We start from the raw sequence: 15,014 nt of genomic DNA, 5'->3' as shown, positions 1-15,014 counted from the left end.
TATTCGTAACTTAAATAAATAAAACAAAAAATACGTTCTTTGATTTAATTTAATTAGCAATAATATTCCTTCATTATAACAACATTCACTACACATGTAGGCATTTTATTCTAAATGCCAAAAAAAAATCCAATCAATTTTATAAACTGGCTGCAGCCACGTGATTAAGCAAATTTTTTAAAGTAAAAACCAAGGAAGGTGTGGAAAGTGAGGTAATATATTACATTTTTAACTATATTTTCTATGATGCTGCATCCGAATTGTTACCTAAACAAAACTTAATTGTAAAACGGATTATAAGTAACCCAATGGGCCCTCTGCTGATTCTGATCACTTGTGTGCGATGTGAACAGAGATTTGTACACCTCCGACGTCTGCGGATCCTTTGCTATGCTGTAATCCTTCTTTGTCTTCTTGTATGACGGGTCTTGTACAAGATCGTTCGAACCAAATGCTCGCTTCTGTGACCCTAAGTGACCTCTAGGTACTTTGTTGGGGTTATACTTAGGGAGAGATAGAGGAATGGTTTCAATTTCTTTTTTGACAGCGTGACTTGATCCGGCTTCTGGTTCTTCCTTTACCTCAGCTTTGATGTCAGTTGAGGTTGAGGTAGAGGGAGCGTCTGAGGTTACTGTGCTAGTGGCTTCTGTTTTGACTGGTTTATCAACTTTGGATTTCTTGGTTTTCCTGTTAGCTACGCGGGTGGCCATTTTGGCTTTGAGAAGCTCTACATCATCTTCTGTACCATTGAGGATGATGACGTCATTTTCGGTGAAAGGTGTTTGGCACTGTGGAAGATATGACAAATATAGTTGATTGGATTTTTTTTAAATGTTTTAATGTAACATTAGTTAAAAATACAGGATTGTAACCTATTGTAATTTTATTGTGTAAAGGGTTAACAGTCCAGTTTTCTTTGCTCATGGTTTCGTAACAATATATTCAACATTTTTAAGGGATTATTACATGCATATTATGCAATATATATTTATCTATGGTGTTTTATCAGTGGCCATCATAGTTTTGTTTGTTTACATTCTTTTCAGGATGAATGAATTAATGAATAATCAAAGGATTTAAAAAGTCAGGTATTACCATATGACAGAGATGCTGTTTAACCTCCTTCAGTGCCCTCTCAGCCAGCACGCAGCCACAGCTCCACAGGAACACGAACCGGAACTTGCCAGACATCTCAATTCCGCTGATGGGGCAGATGTAGGGTGAGCTGTCACCAACAGCTCCATCTATGTGCTCAGTGGCAACATAGGCAGGGTTCTTCACTAGCTTCAGGTCTTTGATGTCCTGCAAAATGCAAGATTACTGTAAGTCATAAATGAAGCAATAAACTTGGATATGATGAAATATGTTTAAGGTACATTTCCTTTATATATTCTTAGCTTTCTGTCTTTCCTGTTGACTAAGTGAAATTGTTTATAAGAAATAGATCTTATTGTATCCATAAGCAGTAATTATTTTAATTTTAGACAAGTCAGATCTAGTTAGGTATATAGAGAGTACCTTAGAAAAAGGATACAAATAATTTCAGCACAGTAACTGAACACTAATCTTACCTTCATGTTTTTAATATGGCTGATGGATTCAGGCTTGGTTTCCTTGTCAAGCAAGGCTTCCAGCACGGAGCTTTTACTGTACAAGCGACCGAGCCCGCACGCCACCACGGGCTCTTGCAGGGGTTGCTGAGACAGTGCACAGTTGCGCCACTTGAAGGAGCGCTCTGCATCTTTGTCTTTCTAAAATATCAGTTTTAGATTAGTAACGTAATTTGAATTTAGGATAATTACGGAAGAAATCAATGTCTTAATATGTTTATTGCATATTTTAAACAAAACAACTGAAATAGGAGACAATGATTAAATAAATACATACTTGCTCTGGTTTCTTTTTCATACGAACGAGTTCATCTCGCCTAGGAATGGTGCCGCCATCACAACCCATTGTGTTGTTATTATTATAACAATATCCCACGTAACTTAAGAAGTAATATAATGTAAAAGTGAACAGATAAATTAATTTGATATTAACAAATAAAATACGTGATGAATCAACAACAATATTTTATTTTATGACAGCCAAAGCCAATGACACATGCAAATCCATAGACATTTTTTTCGTTTTTAAATTAATGTTGCGATTACAGGGTTCCGATCTTGACAATTTTGAATTTAGCTACGGAACCCGTGCTCTTAACTCACATTTATTCCAATTTTTCGATACATTTTATTTGCATCTCCTTTACTAATACATAAAAGGAAAGTAACGTAGCTGTATTTGCACATATACTCCTAGTGAGTATTATATTCTTTGCACATATACAAAAGCAAAGTGTAGTTTGCATAAAAACTTTGTGTAATAGTATGTTCTGTACCATTTTATAATCACTGCGTTTAGAAAACGTGAATCTACCGGAACAGTGCTAAACGTCAAAAACCAAGCCGTCAAATTCACGTGTGTACATTCGGTCAGTACAATTTGCAAAACACATTAATTAATGCCATTATATGAAAAATTGTAGCCCCGATGTAAAATACGTAAAAAAAAAATATAGACTTGTTTATTGTGTTTGATAATGCCAGACGTAGAAATGGATCGCGTCCCAGAAAACGGTTCTGATGCGGAATCGTCTACTCAAGACAGCGTAGACAACAACTCTGTTTCAACGTCTGGAAAGTTGATTAACAAGAAGAAAACTAGGAAACGTGGAATAATATTCCTATCTACAATCCCTCCTTACATGAATGTTGCTAAGATACGAGAAATATTTAGCCAGTTTGGTGAAGTTGGGAGAATTTATCTGCAGTCTAGTGCTAGTAAGTGTTTTAAGGTTATGTTTGTTTCTAAATATATATTTTTTACTTTACTTGCTATTTAATAGAAGACTTTCTCTCTTTCATTTATGCAGATCACATCACACGTTGGCAATTATACAATTAGTAGTTTTGTTAATTAGACTTCAAAGCCATACTTACAAATTGGTTTCAGAGCCTGGAGAAAAGCGCAAACGCGTACCAAATCAATTCACTGAGGGCTGGGTAGAGTTCCAGAAGAAGAAAGTAGCAAAAGAAGTAGCCCTTAGACTGAACAACACTAAAATCGGCACAAGAAAAAAGTCCCGCTACTATGACATGATTTGGAACATCAAATATATCCCAAGGTTTAAATGGATTCACTTGAGTGAGAGGCTGGCTTATGAGAAGGCTGCGATGAAGCAGAGACTGCGGGCTGAGATCTCTCAGGCCAAGAAGGAGGCCCATTACTTGCAGACCAATGTGGAGAAGAGCAAACGGTTAAAGAAAAAGAAAGCTGTTAAAGAGGATTAGGTTTAATGTTTTAAATAAACAAAAAATAATGTATGCTTTGTCTTTATTTCGAATGCTCTTGCTTATCATGATTGCGGAGTATCTTATATCTCCCGTTGCAATATTAATGTCAGCCAATATTATTACCTTAAGCGCTAATGGGTTTCGAAAGGTATAAAGTATTAGTATATCTTAGGTAAACCAGTTTATTGTGATAATAAAGATAAATCTCACTTCAGAAAATGATCAATTAAGTGTATAATAAAATGAATTGCTGTCTTTGCTGAAGCATGAAGGATAATTATACAGATTATTATCTTTTCATACTTTGTACCATTTTTTTGTAGTGTGCAATAAAGCATTTAATAATTATGACCATAGCATTTAATAATAATAACCTTCCACACCCATAAAAAAATATTTTATACTGGCTAAATCTTTATTTCTGGCTAAAGTTAGCCCGACCACTGATAATCTCCTCAACTCGCATCCTTTGCTTACTATTCAGCGGGTCCGGGGTAAGCTTCTGTATATATCTCCGTGGCGGTATAACGTGAGACAGTATGCCCTGCGAGAACTCGCGGTGCACGCGGACGCCGCCGAGCGCGAGCGGCTGGAGACGCTCGAAGCTGTGGAGCTCTTTCATGAACTGGCGGCGCTGGGCGACCTTGGCCCAGTGGTAGCGGTGGCGGCAGACTACGCGACTGGAAAGGGGTTGTTAAGATTTCATAATTTTTTTATACTTAGACGATGACATGCGTACTTCCTGTGTGATTGTAACCGAATACAGTAGCTTATAGACGTCTGCAACTCTAGAGTCACTGGCGCGTTCGTGATTTATATGTATTCAAGGATTCACTTTGCTGTGGTTTGTGACTAGAGTTGCATTTTAATAAGTATATTTGATTGAACTAAACAACTATGATACTGGTTATATCTATTAAATATAACAGCATAGTCAAAAATATTAACCTAATCCCACACGCGAGTACCCATACTCTGCTACACATCTACACATGAGGTGTCCCGGGGGGGTGTTTTGTCATACCTGCAAGCTGAAGACTCTTAAACTGTATTTAGGTATTAGATAGTCTTCCACTTGTAGTAATTTATATGTCTATGCTTGTAGTATTACAGCGACACTTGTTACTTCTTGGCTCCGTCTTATGCATCTTTAGAGTATTAACCAAAATCCTGGCTCCACCACTAGTTAAGCAACTTGTCCACTCACTAAGCCAGGGCCAGCTTGGTGTAGCTCGGATGTATGCTGACGTCGGACCGCGCCAACTCCGGGAACCCGGGGTACAGCGGCACCCGGCGCTTCTTGGGCTCCGGCTCCGTTGGCTGATTCTGCATCTTTGGAGTACAAGTGTTCTGTAGGAGAACTTGTATTTGGGGTACAGTATTTACAGGTATTTGAAGGGTTGTCTGGGGTTGACTGTTGCTAGGGGATGTTTAAGTCGTTATCGATTGTGAAAAAAGTTTGGGAAGTGAGGTTTCATTACTATAAATTATGGGGTTCCATCTGGTTCCATACTTGAGTTATACTCTCACGGCTGCAATGACGAGAATTCAGCGGCGCCTAAAGGGACCGTACGCGTTGGAGGGTCTGCCATCTTGTGGCCTGAATCTGAACCATAAACATGTACATTTACACGTCGTGTTTTCTTGTGCATAGTAGGTTCTGCCATCTTGTGGGCTACATCGGAACAATAAACATCACATTTACGCCTCGCGCCAAAAATCTGACGGCTCCTGTGCTGCCTCCTACAGCCGGAGTCCCCCCCCCCCCTCTCGAGGATAAAATTTGTAACTAAATGTATGCCCTTCCCCTTGGCTATCGGCATTATCAACTGCCCCCTGATGCCCTTGCTTCCGTTACTTTAGGTAGAGTCAGACCAAGATAAGTTGACAGTGCACGGGTTATTTTAAACGTCAAACTTCTATCAAATTATGACGTTTACTGAACACTTGCACAGGCTGGGCTATCATGATCGCTGCTAACTTAGCATGGTCTGACTCTACAGCTCTTAGTCTCACTAATGACATATATCGTAAAGCAATGACCACGACAGCAGACATTTTCATAATAAAAGCCAAACTTAAATTAACAGTTTATTCATACAGCAGTATCATTTAAATTATTAAAACTACTTCCCAACCTCCCTTGCAGTGTTAACTTTACATACATTGATAACTTTTCCGGCTAGGAATATTCACTATGTCGGATCTTTCCACTGAACCTTTGTTCGAATTATTGTAGTATATTAGACCTTACCACTTTACAATTATGGTGCAAATTCACAGTACTCAAATGTATTTAAATGCCAAAAACCAGATTATTTGCATACATTTCTCGTTATTCATAAAATAACAAAGATGATAAATCTCTCACTCTACAAGACAAAATTGATTGTTCAATTATATTTCAGAAAAGTAACACCTCTATTTTATATGTGAGACATCAAGAAACTTCACAATGTTAGGCAGTGATTATAGAAGGGTGAGCACCCAATCTATAAAATTAAACCATGCCTTACCCAATCATTATCCATAGAGAATTGAACAGCAAATTATGCAGTATTTAGCCAAGATGGTAGGATAAAGGATATTGAGATCATGACATCAACACTTAATGAAAAAATATATTGTTGTAGAAAAAAGTATACCAATAAACTATATGTTGCAGTCAAAGGTATAGGATTTTATTTCTGACTAAAATAAAATAAGATATCAGGTTTTCTACATATATAATTGCTATCCCGGGTGGATGTTTTCCATCTTCCCCTGGCCGAGAAAAAATCTTTGGCAAAACTTACTGACAATACAATAATCATCACAGATACAATAAGAGGAATTAAATTTCTTATTGTTAAAAATCAGTTTAAATCAGTACTTAATATCATGAACCTACATTTTGCCGAAGCAAAGCATACTATACAAAGTCTCAGTATTAGAGTCAGTTCGACAAATGTTCAGTGGGAAGCATTATTGGTGTGTTAGCTCAAGACGCGGACACAGCAGCCACTCTGCTCTTGCAGACACATTCATTGAAGTCATTCACTAGCACCGCACACAGCAGGGACTTGTCGGGGTTTGTGCTGTAGCATTGCAGGACCTGGAATTGGAGATAATATATGTTATTCAAATAGTTTTTTAGAGGAAGAAGCGAGATAGCACAAAATGTGGCAAAGTAAATGAACAGTGTTCAAATCTTGTATTCAGCAGAGCTGGCTTATAACAAAATTAACATTTTTGGAAGTTAAAGTGATATGCCAGGGCTAGCTGCCTTTGGTGGTTTTTCCATTTTATAACTAATTTCAAATATATTTCTCGTAATAAACCTAGATCAAAGTTAGGACATTGGACAACACATACATAAATCTGGCTTCTCAAATTTAATAAATTTAGACCCTAGCCATATAAGCCTGATAGTTGTTATTTTGTAGCCTCTTCAAACATAGGGTTGTATTCCCATTTGTTGTCACAGGGCACAGATGTAGGCACTTCATACAAATAATTCCCATTTGTCCCTCCCCCCATGTAGTTTGAATAGAATAGAATTCATTTATTCAGACAACACATCAAATCAAATAAAACATATAGCAAATACAGGGCAAAGATAAAGAAAACAGTAGAAACAGAGATGTGAAGCCGAAATGGTCTCCACTCAGCAATGCAGCTGGCACGACTAGTGTGTTGCCGTCATCGAAGATATCGTCATTGAGATAGGGTTGAAATTTGCATAACTGCTGACATCCTTAAATAATAATAATATTATACGATATTCTTACACAGATTGACTAAGACCGACAGGCTTGTGTTGTGAGTATTCAGACAATATATATAATATACAAATACTAACATACATAGAAAACATCCAAGACTCAGAAACAAATATCTGTGCTCATCACACAAATACATACCCTTTCCAGGATTCAAACCTTGCTTATGAAGGTTATTAAGGGTTAAATTAAGAGCTTCAGTTTAAAACATTACTTCGTTCTTTATGTATGTGCACTGCTAATTAACAGTATTGGAAAAATTGATTATAAGCAAAATAGTTTACAGAAGCTTAAGCAGAACATAATCTAGTACCTTTGCTTTTTCCTCTTGACATGGTGGTAGCTTACTGGCAATTTTATCCTTCTGTGCTAACTCAAACAAATCATTGGCCTCTTTCAGCGTCTTTTGATATTCAATCTGCATCCCACTGTTGATTTTCTCGTGTGCTCGCTTTAGACCTTCGATCCTTCGAGCCCAGTAGGCCTCTTCTGCCGCGTTGTCTTGTTGCTGCCTTCGCGACTCGTAGTACTGAGGCGGGACGAACTGAGGTGCCGCAGGCGCTGCTGGCTGAGCTGCTTGCTGTAATGGTCATTGATAACAATTAAAAAAGTAAATTTGTTTATGGGCAGTTGTTTTTTTTCAGCTTCCCCATCGACATGGCCATGGTTTAATAAGTTATTGAACTGCTTAAATCCGGCTATTCCCTAGTTTAACTCGGTTTTCTAAACTGAAAAATAACCTAGAATTCCAAGGTTATCCATAGAGTAACTTCACTACACAATCGCACTTATCGATCTTTTATTTACAAAAAATTTAACGAAAGGTAATTAAGTAACTTTTTAGTGGTTTGGTAAACAAAACACTTGGCACAGTTTGTTTTATCTAGGCGACATTGATGTAAATTATGTAATTCAAAATCAGTCTCATACATTCGCGGCCAGTTGAGCCTGTATCCTTTCTAACGCGTCCTGTGAAACTTGAATAGCATTTTCGTTATCCACGCTTAGTTTTCTTGTGCTTTGCGAGCCTCCCATGTTATTAAAAAAAATAATTCAAGTAATTTTATGTTCGGCGAATCACGTCAGAAAGTCATTTTTTGACAACTGGATGAACTGGATCAGCTGCCATAGAATAGATATACTTAACCCTATTAATGATTGGAGCGTGAACCGCATGACATTCATATTTGTATTAGGCAACATTGGTATATTTGAAGTCCAAAATGAAGTGAACGTTTTATTAAATTGCATGTAAAATCACAAATTTAATTTGAATCAATAATTTATAATAGAGCTGCAAAAAAAATTTTGAAAACTTGTGAGAGAAGAAATATTGGTGGCAACAACAGAACCGCTCTTTATTCGGAAGTCCTCACTAGATGGAGTTGGCGACATCTTGCGCTGCGCTTGTTGGAACTATTGGAACGTTGTTACACTTGTTACGATGGACTAGGTTACACAAACATTTAAATAGTCTAGTGTAGTTTAGTGCATATAGTATTTTATGCATCAGTTGTATAAGAAGGGTCAAAAAAGGCGAGTGGCGTGAGTTACAATGTGAGCCGGAGCCGAAGGCGTAGGCGAACATTGTAAAGGAATACGCCACGAGAGTTTTTTGACCTACTTATACAACGTTGCATACAATATTTTTCCTACGAGTCAACAAAAATAAATCTTAATTTAGGTAAACAAATTACAGCAAAAGTATATAGCCAAGACGCGCGAGCATACCTTGTTCCGCGCCCGGCCCGCCCCGGGCCGCGGCCGGCCGGTCGGCGACACCTCCTCGTAACTCATGAGGCCCTGGTACTTGCTACTTGCTAAATTAATTTTTTGGACAGCTTTTTCTCAATTTTGGCCACCGTAGCCTACGGAGACTAACAAGCAACGCTAAGCGGTCTTCGTAGTCTATGGGTGTTGCTATATTACGGGTGTCACATGCGTGTTTCTGACTTATGAAGTAATTATTTTTTACTATGCAACCAAATGAATATTTTGTAAGTTGGCATCAATGCACTTAGTTTAAAACTGTATTCGTTTTGGTTTTGTTAGGTTGGTAGCCATTAATCGCAGTAACGTTATAGCGTATAAAAGCACAAGAGCTTTTATGAGGAATAGACAATATAGACTTTTCTTGAAATCTTTTATGGATGTTCTTATATTCGTGTTAATGAATGCATAAATGACAGATAACAGTAGAGGAGTAGGAAAAAATATAAATAAACCTATATAAATGTATAGGATTACAAAGTTACATTTGCAGTGAATGTATCAGTGTACCTGTATATGTAGAATATAATGAAATAAAAGAAGTAGAAGATACCGGAAAGGAGAAGAGTAGGACTATCTACAAAAAGAAATGAGATGCCTTCAAAAACATAACTTGTAAAAAAACAAGTCTCGCAACACAGTTCTTCTATTTTTTTGAGAATTTTTTTTCGCGATTTCAGGGTTGGTCCCATAGTAAAATAGTTAGTTATGTTGTCTCGTAATGTTACCTAGAGTTAGACCAAGCTAAGGCAGCGATTTTGATAGCACAGACTGCGCAAGTGTTTTTAAACGTAGTTATTTCATAGAATTATGACGTTTAAAATACGAAGGTTTAAAATATTTTCACTAAATAATTTGCTAGAGTCTGTGCAGAAAGAGAAGAGTCGTAGAATCCCGAATCAGGGCCCGATCTAGGGAAAAGCGAGTAGAGCGGCCGGTCTAGGCGCTAAGAAGGGGCGTCAAAATGGTAAAGATGAAAAAAAAAACAATCAGAAAAAAAAGGTTTTAAGTGGCGCGGGCGTGTTAATCCATAATATGGATTATTAATCCATATAGACCTCGGTCCAAGCAGAGCCGACTTGCAGGAGATAAGAGTTACGACAATGGTTAGTTAATGGTTAGTTGTGTTGTGTCAAAAATGAACTGAAGAAGTGCACCACAACGCCACCATGTACCTAAAATGTAGAATGTATGGGAAATTGGGAACCAATACATTCCACGACTCTTCTCTTTCCGCGCAGAGTCTAGCTGTCCTTTTTCAAAAGTATTTTGATGATATTTTGTTCCTAATCTATATAAAAATGATTCCTCAATTGCTCAAAGGTTAACTGGAAGAGATCCCTGAAAGGGATAAGTTCGCCTTTGTACAAGTGATGTGTGTTCTTTCCTGTTTTATGTTTCTTTTTGAACAATAAAGTGTTTTACTTACTTACTGTAAATGATTTAACAAATGCAATAGAAGACCAAAGCGTTTTCTTTGCAGATGACGTTTCGGTGTTGTTCTCGTGCTCTGATAAAAATGAAGCTGAAAATAAACTGACTGTAACAATGAAAAAAATTGAAAACTGGTTGGGTATTCATAATCTTCAACTCAGTCTAGAAAAAACCAAAATAATCCAATTGAAACCAAAAACTTATAAACCAAAAATCGGCATTACGAATTAATTTTAATTACAATAATATAGCATTGGTTGGATTCTGTTGATTCAGCTACTGTACTAGGTATCGATCTAGACACTAGCATGAACTGGAAATCGCACATCTAGAGACTGTCATAATAGCTGTCCTCATTTATATACGCACTGCATCATCTCAAACGGGCGACCGATTTCCAAACTGCCCTTTCTTATACAGTAGTACTGTGCATACGCATAATCAAGAATGACTTATGGTCTCGTTTTATGGGGGAATAGCAATGACATAGATAAGATCTTCAATCTCCAAAAGAGAGTGTTAGAATTAACAAATACTCATCAAATGGATTTTCAAGAAACTCCAAATACTTACTCTACCTGTCTGTCTGTGTACATGCTTGAATCATGTAAATTTGTTAAGAAACATGCAGAGTTGTTTAATGTTTACTCCGACAGCAGCGAAAATAAAATGGAACAATCGAAACTTCAATTACCCCTCTCAACGCTAAAACTAGTCACATCCAGCCCTCTCTATATGCTAATTAAAATATACAAACACCTACCGAACTCTCTAAAAAATATTGAAAAATTACCGATGTTTAATAAAACATTTTTAGTCAGCAAATGTTATTACTTATAATGTACATGATTTTTTTAATAAAGTTTATTTATATGCATGTTAGTTTTAAGTATATTGCTGTGCCCTTGCAGGGCAAATAAATAAATAAACCCGCTTACTTATAAGCTCCATCTAATAATGTGATATGCAATAAACATTTTGAATTTGAATGATGTTGTCGCACACACTGGTGTAAAATTTGGTGAAGCAAATAATACAATGTAATAAAAATAAATAATTTTGCTAGTCGTTCTATTCCTGAACACTCCTTATGGCACATACGACGTTGTTGGACTATGGCGGTGGAACCGGTCGGGCCGGTCGCTATCATCGCCGTGCTTTCTTCTGTCTGATCGCCGTGCGATCCGGCTCACGGCGGAACTTCGTCCGGTTTAACTTCATATAACATAATTTTACGACCGGTCTGGCCTAGTGGGTAGTGACCCTCCCTATAAAGCCGATGGTCTTGGTTTCGAATCGGGTGATGAGCACAGATATTTGTTCCTGAGTCATAGATGTTTTCTATGTGTTTTAAGTATTTGTATATATTATAAAGCCCGACCAGAAATATATGATCATTGTCAAGAGGGCGCTCTTATTCTCATGTATAGGGTGACAGTTCATTTTTGTATGAACAATTTAGTTCCAATGAAATTCCGCAATATGGCGCGTAATCATATATTACTGGTCAGGCTTTATAGGCACCGTGCGCGTTGGAGGGTCTGCCATCTTGTGGCCTGAATCGGAACCATAAACATGTACATTTACACGTCACGTGTTTTCTTGTGCATAGTAGATTTTGCCATCTTGTGGGCTACATCGGAACAATAAACATCACATTTACGCCTCGCGCTAAAAATCTGACGGCTCCTGTGCTGCCTCCTACAGTTCATGCACGCTCCCTATATATCATTGTCTGAGTAGGTACCCACAACACAAGCTTTCTTGATCTTACCGTGGGACTTAGTCAATTTGCATAAGAATGTCTCTATAATTTTTTTTTTTTTTTTTTTTTCTTTATTTAGAAACAAACAGTCTCTTATATTCATAAATTTTTACAATATAGGGTAATAGACTTATAGACCTACAGTTTCCTTAAATATAGTATGAAAACCATATAACCTTAATATATATAATTACTAAACTAAACCTGAAATTCTAAGTTGCCAAATTGAAGTTATTATTTATTTATGTATAATATTATTTATATAACAAGCTTTGGGCTATTAAGGTGTAACGAAAAACGTGACTTGTTGTGACATTAAAGGGTTGTCATTGTGAGACCAAATATGTCTTCTATTCCCATATCCATTCCTTATGTTTCTTTTATTTTATTATTTTATTTATTTATTAAGTACAACCACATCGTATATATTACATATGTTACATCACAATAATCTTAAAGTACTTCACCTGATATAATACGACAATTATGGAGTACATAGCGTTGTCCAAGTATAATATTGGGAACGACATAAGAACTATGGGACATTACATTTTATAACATTAAATTTGTAAGACTTATAAAACAATTAACTACTATATGTACATTATTTACAATTTTACAAATAAATACTAATAATAATAATGTTTCTGTCAATACCCCAGACATTTTTAAATCGCTTGGAGGGTTTAGACATTTAGAATCTTATGTTAGATGCAAACAATCAAAATAACAAGAACGTTTATGAGTTAAACCGCCATCAACAATTCCAACGATTTAATTTTAGGTGCGAAGGAAAACTCCAGGAAACTAGAACCAGCTTTAACCGACTTAATGAAGTTTAAGAAGAGGCTTGTCGGTACTTAGCGAACAATGTCGGGCTCGGACAATCCAGGCTGCGCCGATTAAATAACTCAGGAAAGCTCGCAGCACTCCAGGAGCGCGCCTACTAGTTCTTTAACTTATAATATGTGCTTCTTTTCCTTTAAAAATATTTGTAGTTTTACATGTATGTAAAATGTATAATTGTTGGTGCAATAATAGTATATTACTATAGAGGCCGGGAAACGGAGGGTTGCAGGCCAAGTAGATATAGACGGCTGAGCGTAGCGAAGCCGGATAGAGATACGCGGCCGGCAACCCCGTTTCTCGCCGAGATTTGTATAGTGCTTTTCTCAAACTTGCAATTAAAACAAAAAATGTAGGCAATTTGTTTTGTGGCCAACTACTCGGCCCGTCACTCTACCAGCGGTGTCTTACGCGCGTAAGTCCGCGCGCCTGCGTGATGCGCCACCGTCGTTGCTTAACAAAGAATATGCACAACAGATCACCGTACCAAGCTAACTGAAAAATATTATTTGTTGATGGTTGAATTGAATGCCAAGACGTTGTGTCACAATTTGACGTTTAAAAACAAAAGAAGGTTGCTTTACAGTCCTAGGTGTATAAGGCAGTATGAAATTCCGTTACATATCATCTTCACTCATCGCACCTGATATGTAGTATTTCCGGACCTAATTTGATGTAAGTCATGTCATCATTTCATAGCAAGTTTGAGAAAAGAATATTTACTTACTTACTACTTGCTATTAGGATTAGGATCTCGACTATCATACTATTATGATGTGTGATTATGGTTAGAGTACAGTCGAGTTCATAAATATATGAGCAAATCCAAGGTTTCAAAAATAAATGAACATCGAAAAGTACATATGCATCTGAACATATTAACCAATCAAAAATATGTACACATATCACCTGTCATATTAATCTGAGCAATTATCACAATAATATGTACGCAACTGAAAACTGAAATATGAAAAGCTTGATCCAGCTAATACACACCGTGCCTGGTATTATCATTCAAGACGTCTTCAATTTTGATCCAGTGGTGAGTTTTCAAAGATATTTAGTTTCATGTTGATTTAAACTAATTGGAATTACCTAACACGATTTTCACTCATAATTTTATTTTCCCTATTTTTTTTTGAGACGACCTACAGAACGTAACGACAGGCCAAATAATAAACGAGAGTGCACGTGATTACGAGGGAAGAATAGTTTTTCTAACGAAATAGGTAACGGTAATTTTATCTATGATATTCCATTTCGGGAGAAAACGGTTTCTACTAACTAAATCTTAACAAATCAGTTTGATTGTGATGTCGATCGCTTCAGCATAATTATATTCTAGGTTTATAATATAAAAAAAAAAACATTATTTTGTTGTTTTACAAGTGTTGAAAAACTGATAACGTATAAATTTAGTTTTTCATTGTGTCAATAACATACTAAACAATCATGGAAAATGGAAAATACGATCCCGTGGTATAGTTCCCTCTTAGGTCCCGTGTCAGTTATAAAATTATATTTCGTTTTGTGTAATATTTCCCAAAGAAAGTGTACTTTTGTAAGCAAGGTAACTATTATCTAGGTGCGCCAACTGCATTCAATTCCTTACGGAATATTTGACAGAGTAGCCTTATTTTTGGTTGTATTAAAAAAATCCGATGCACAACGGGAAACGCGTTTACAAGCGTATTAACGAAAGAGGTTAAAATCAGGGCTGCCAGATCGTATAATTCGATACGAATTTCGTATAATCGGACTGATTATCGTATCTATTATTTATAGGTAGTCGTTCGGTATAATTGGATACGAAAAAACACGAATGATTATTTCGCATTTCTATATCAGCACACACATTAACAGATGGATTGCCAACTTGATAATACGATACGGTAACGGTTTGAGTGGTTTTTCTCTTTAGACTCACCACTTGATCGGTTTGGTGTTCTTTATGATGGGTGTTTTTTATTATGTGAGACGCGTTTTACTTTTTTGTGCTGTGTTTCGGCGCTACTTATTAAAAGATTTTAGTTACTATTTACTTAATACAAGGCGTTGTTTGAAGTAAGCACTAAAAAAATCGGGTATAATCGTTTT

At 36.7% G+C, this 15,014-nt stretch overlaps 4 protein-coding genes across 4 annotated transcripts; 1 reads left to right on the top strand and 3 right to left on the bottom strand.

Annotated features, from left to right (window-relative positions):
* Window positions 1-31: 31 nt before the first annotated feature.
* LOC133518630 (replication termination factor 2) lies at window positions 32-2,106 on the bottom strand. The gene is made up of 4 exons (XM_061852307.1): window positions 1,888-2,106; window positions 1,572-1,751; window positions 1,096-1,302; window positions 32-788 (listed from the first exon to the last, which is right to left on the bottom strand). Exons 1-4 carry the CDS (start codon window positions 1,954-1,956, stop codon window positions 279-281), a joined length of 966 nt encoding a protein of 321 aa, XP_061708291.1. The 5' UTR covers window positions 1,957-2,106; the 3' UTR covers window positions 32-278.
* Window positions 2,107-2,395: 289 nt separating this feature from the next.
* LOC133518665 (uncharacterized) lies at window positions 2,396-3,371 on the top strand. The gene is made up of 2 exons (XM_061852341.1): window positions 2,396-2,828; window positions 3,001-3,371. The coding sequence occupies exons 1-2, from the start codon at window positions 2,588-2,590 to the stop codon at window positions 3,336-3,338; spliced, it is 579 nt and encodes a 192-aa protein (XP_061708325.1). The 5' UTR covers window positions 2,396-2,587; the 3' UTR covers window positions 3,339-3,371.
* A 134-nt stretch (window positions 3,372-3,505) lies between these two features.
* On the bottom strand, window positions 3,506-5,082 carry LOC133518667 (uncharacterized). Its single transcript, XM_061852343.1, has 2 exons — window positions 4,549-5,082; window positions 3,506-4,021 (listed from the first exon to the last, which is right to left on the bottom strand). Exons 1-2 carry the CDS (start codon window positions 4,671-4,673, stop codon window positions 3,757-3,759), a joined length of 390 nt encoding a protein of 129 aa, XP_061708327.1. The 5' UTR covers window positions 4,674-5,082; the 3' UTR covers window positions 3,506-3,756.
* Window positions 5,083-5,419: 337 nt separating this feature from the next.
* Window positions 5,420-8,240, bottom strand: LOC133518666 (uncharacterized). Its single transcript, XM_061852342.1, has 3 exons — window positions 8,033-8,240; window positions 7,416-7,682; window positions 5,420-6,435 (listed from the first exon to the last, which is right to left on the bottom strand). The coding sequence occupies exons 1-3, from the start codon at window positions 8,135-8,137 to the stop codon at window positions 6,322-6,324; spliced, it is 486 nt and encodes a 161-aa protein (XP_061708326.1). The 5' UTR covers window positions 8,138-8,240; the 3' UTR covers window positions 5,420-6,321.
* Between the last annotated feature and the right edge of the window lie 6,774 nt (window positions 8,241-15,014).

The sequence above is a fragment of the Cydia pomonella genome, chromosome 6 (genome assembly GCF_033807575.1).
Source record: "Cydia pomonella isolate Wapato2018A chromosome 6, ilCydPomo1, whole genome shotgun sequence".
Classification (NCBI taxonomy): Eukaryota; Metazoa; Arthropoda; class Insecta; order Lepidoptera; family Tortricidae; genus Cydia; species Cydia pomonella.
Note: the sequence above shows the minus strand (reverse complement) of the source record. Positions and strands in the feature narration are given on the sequence as shown.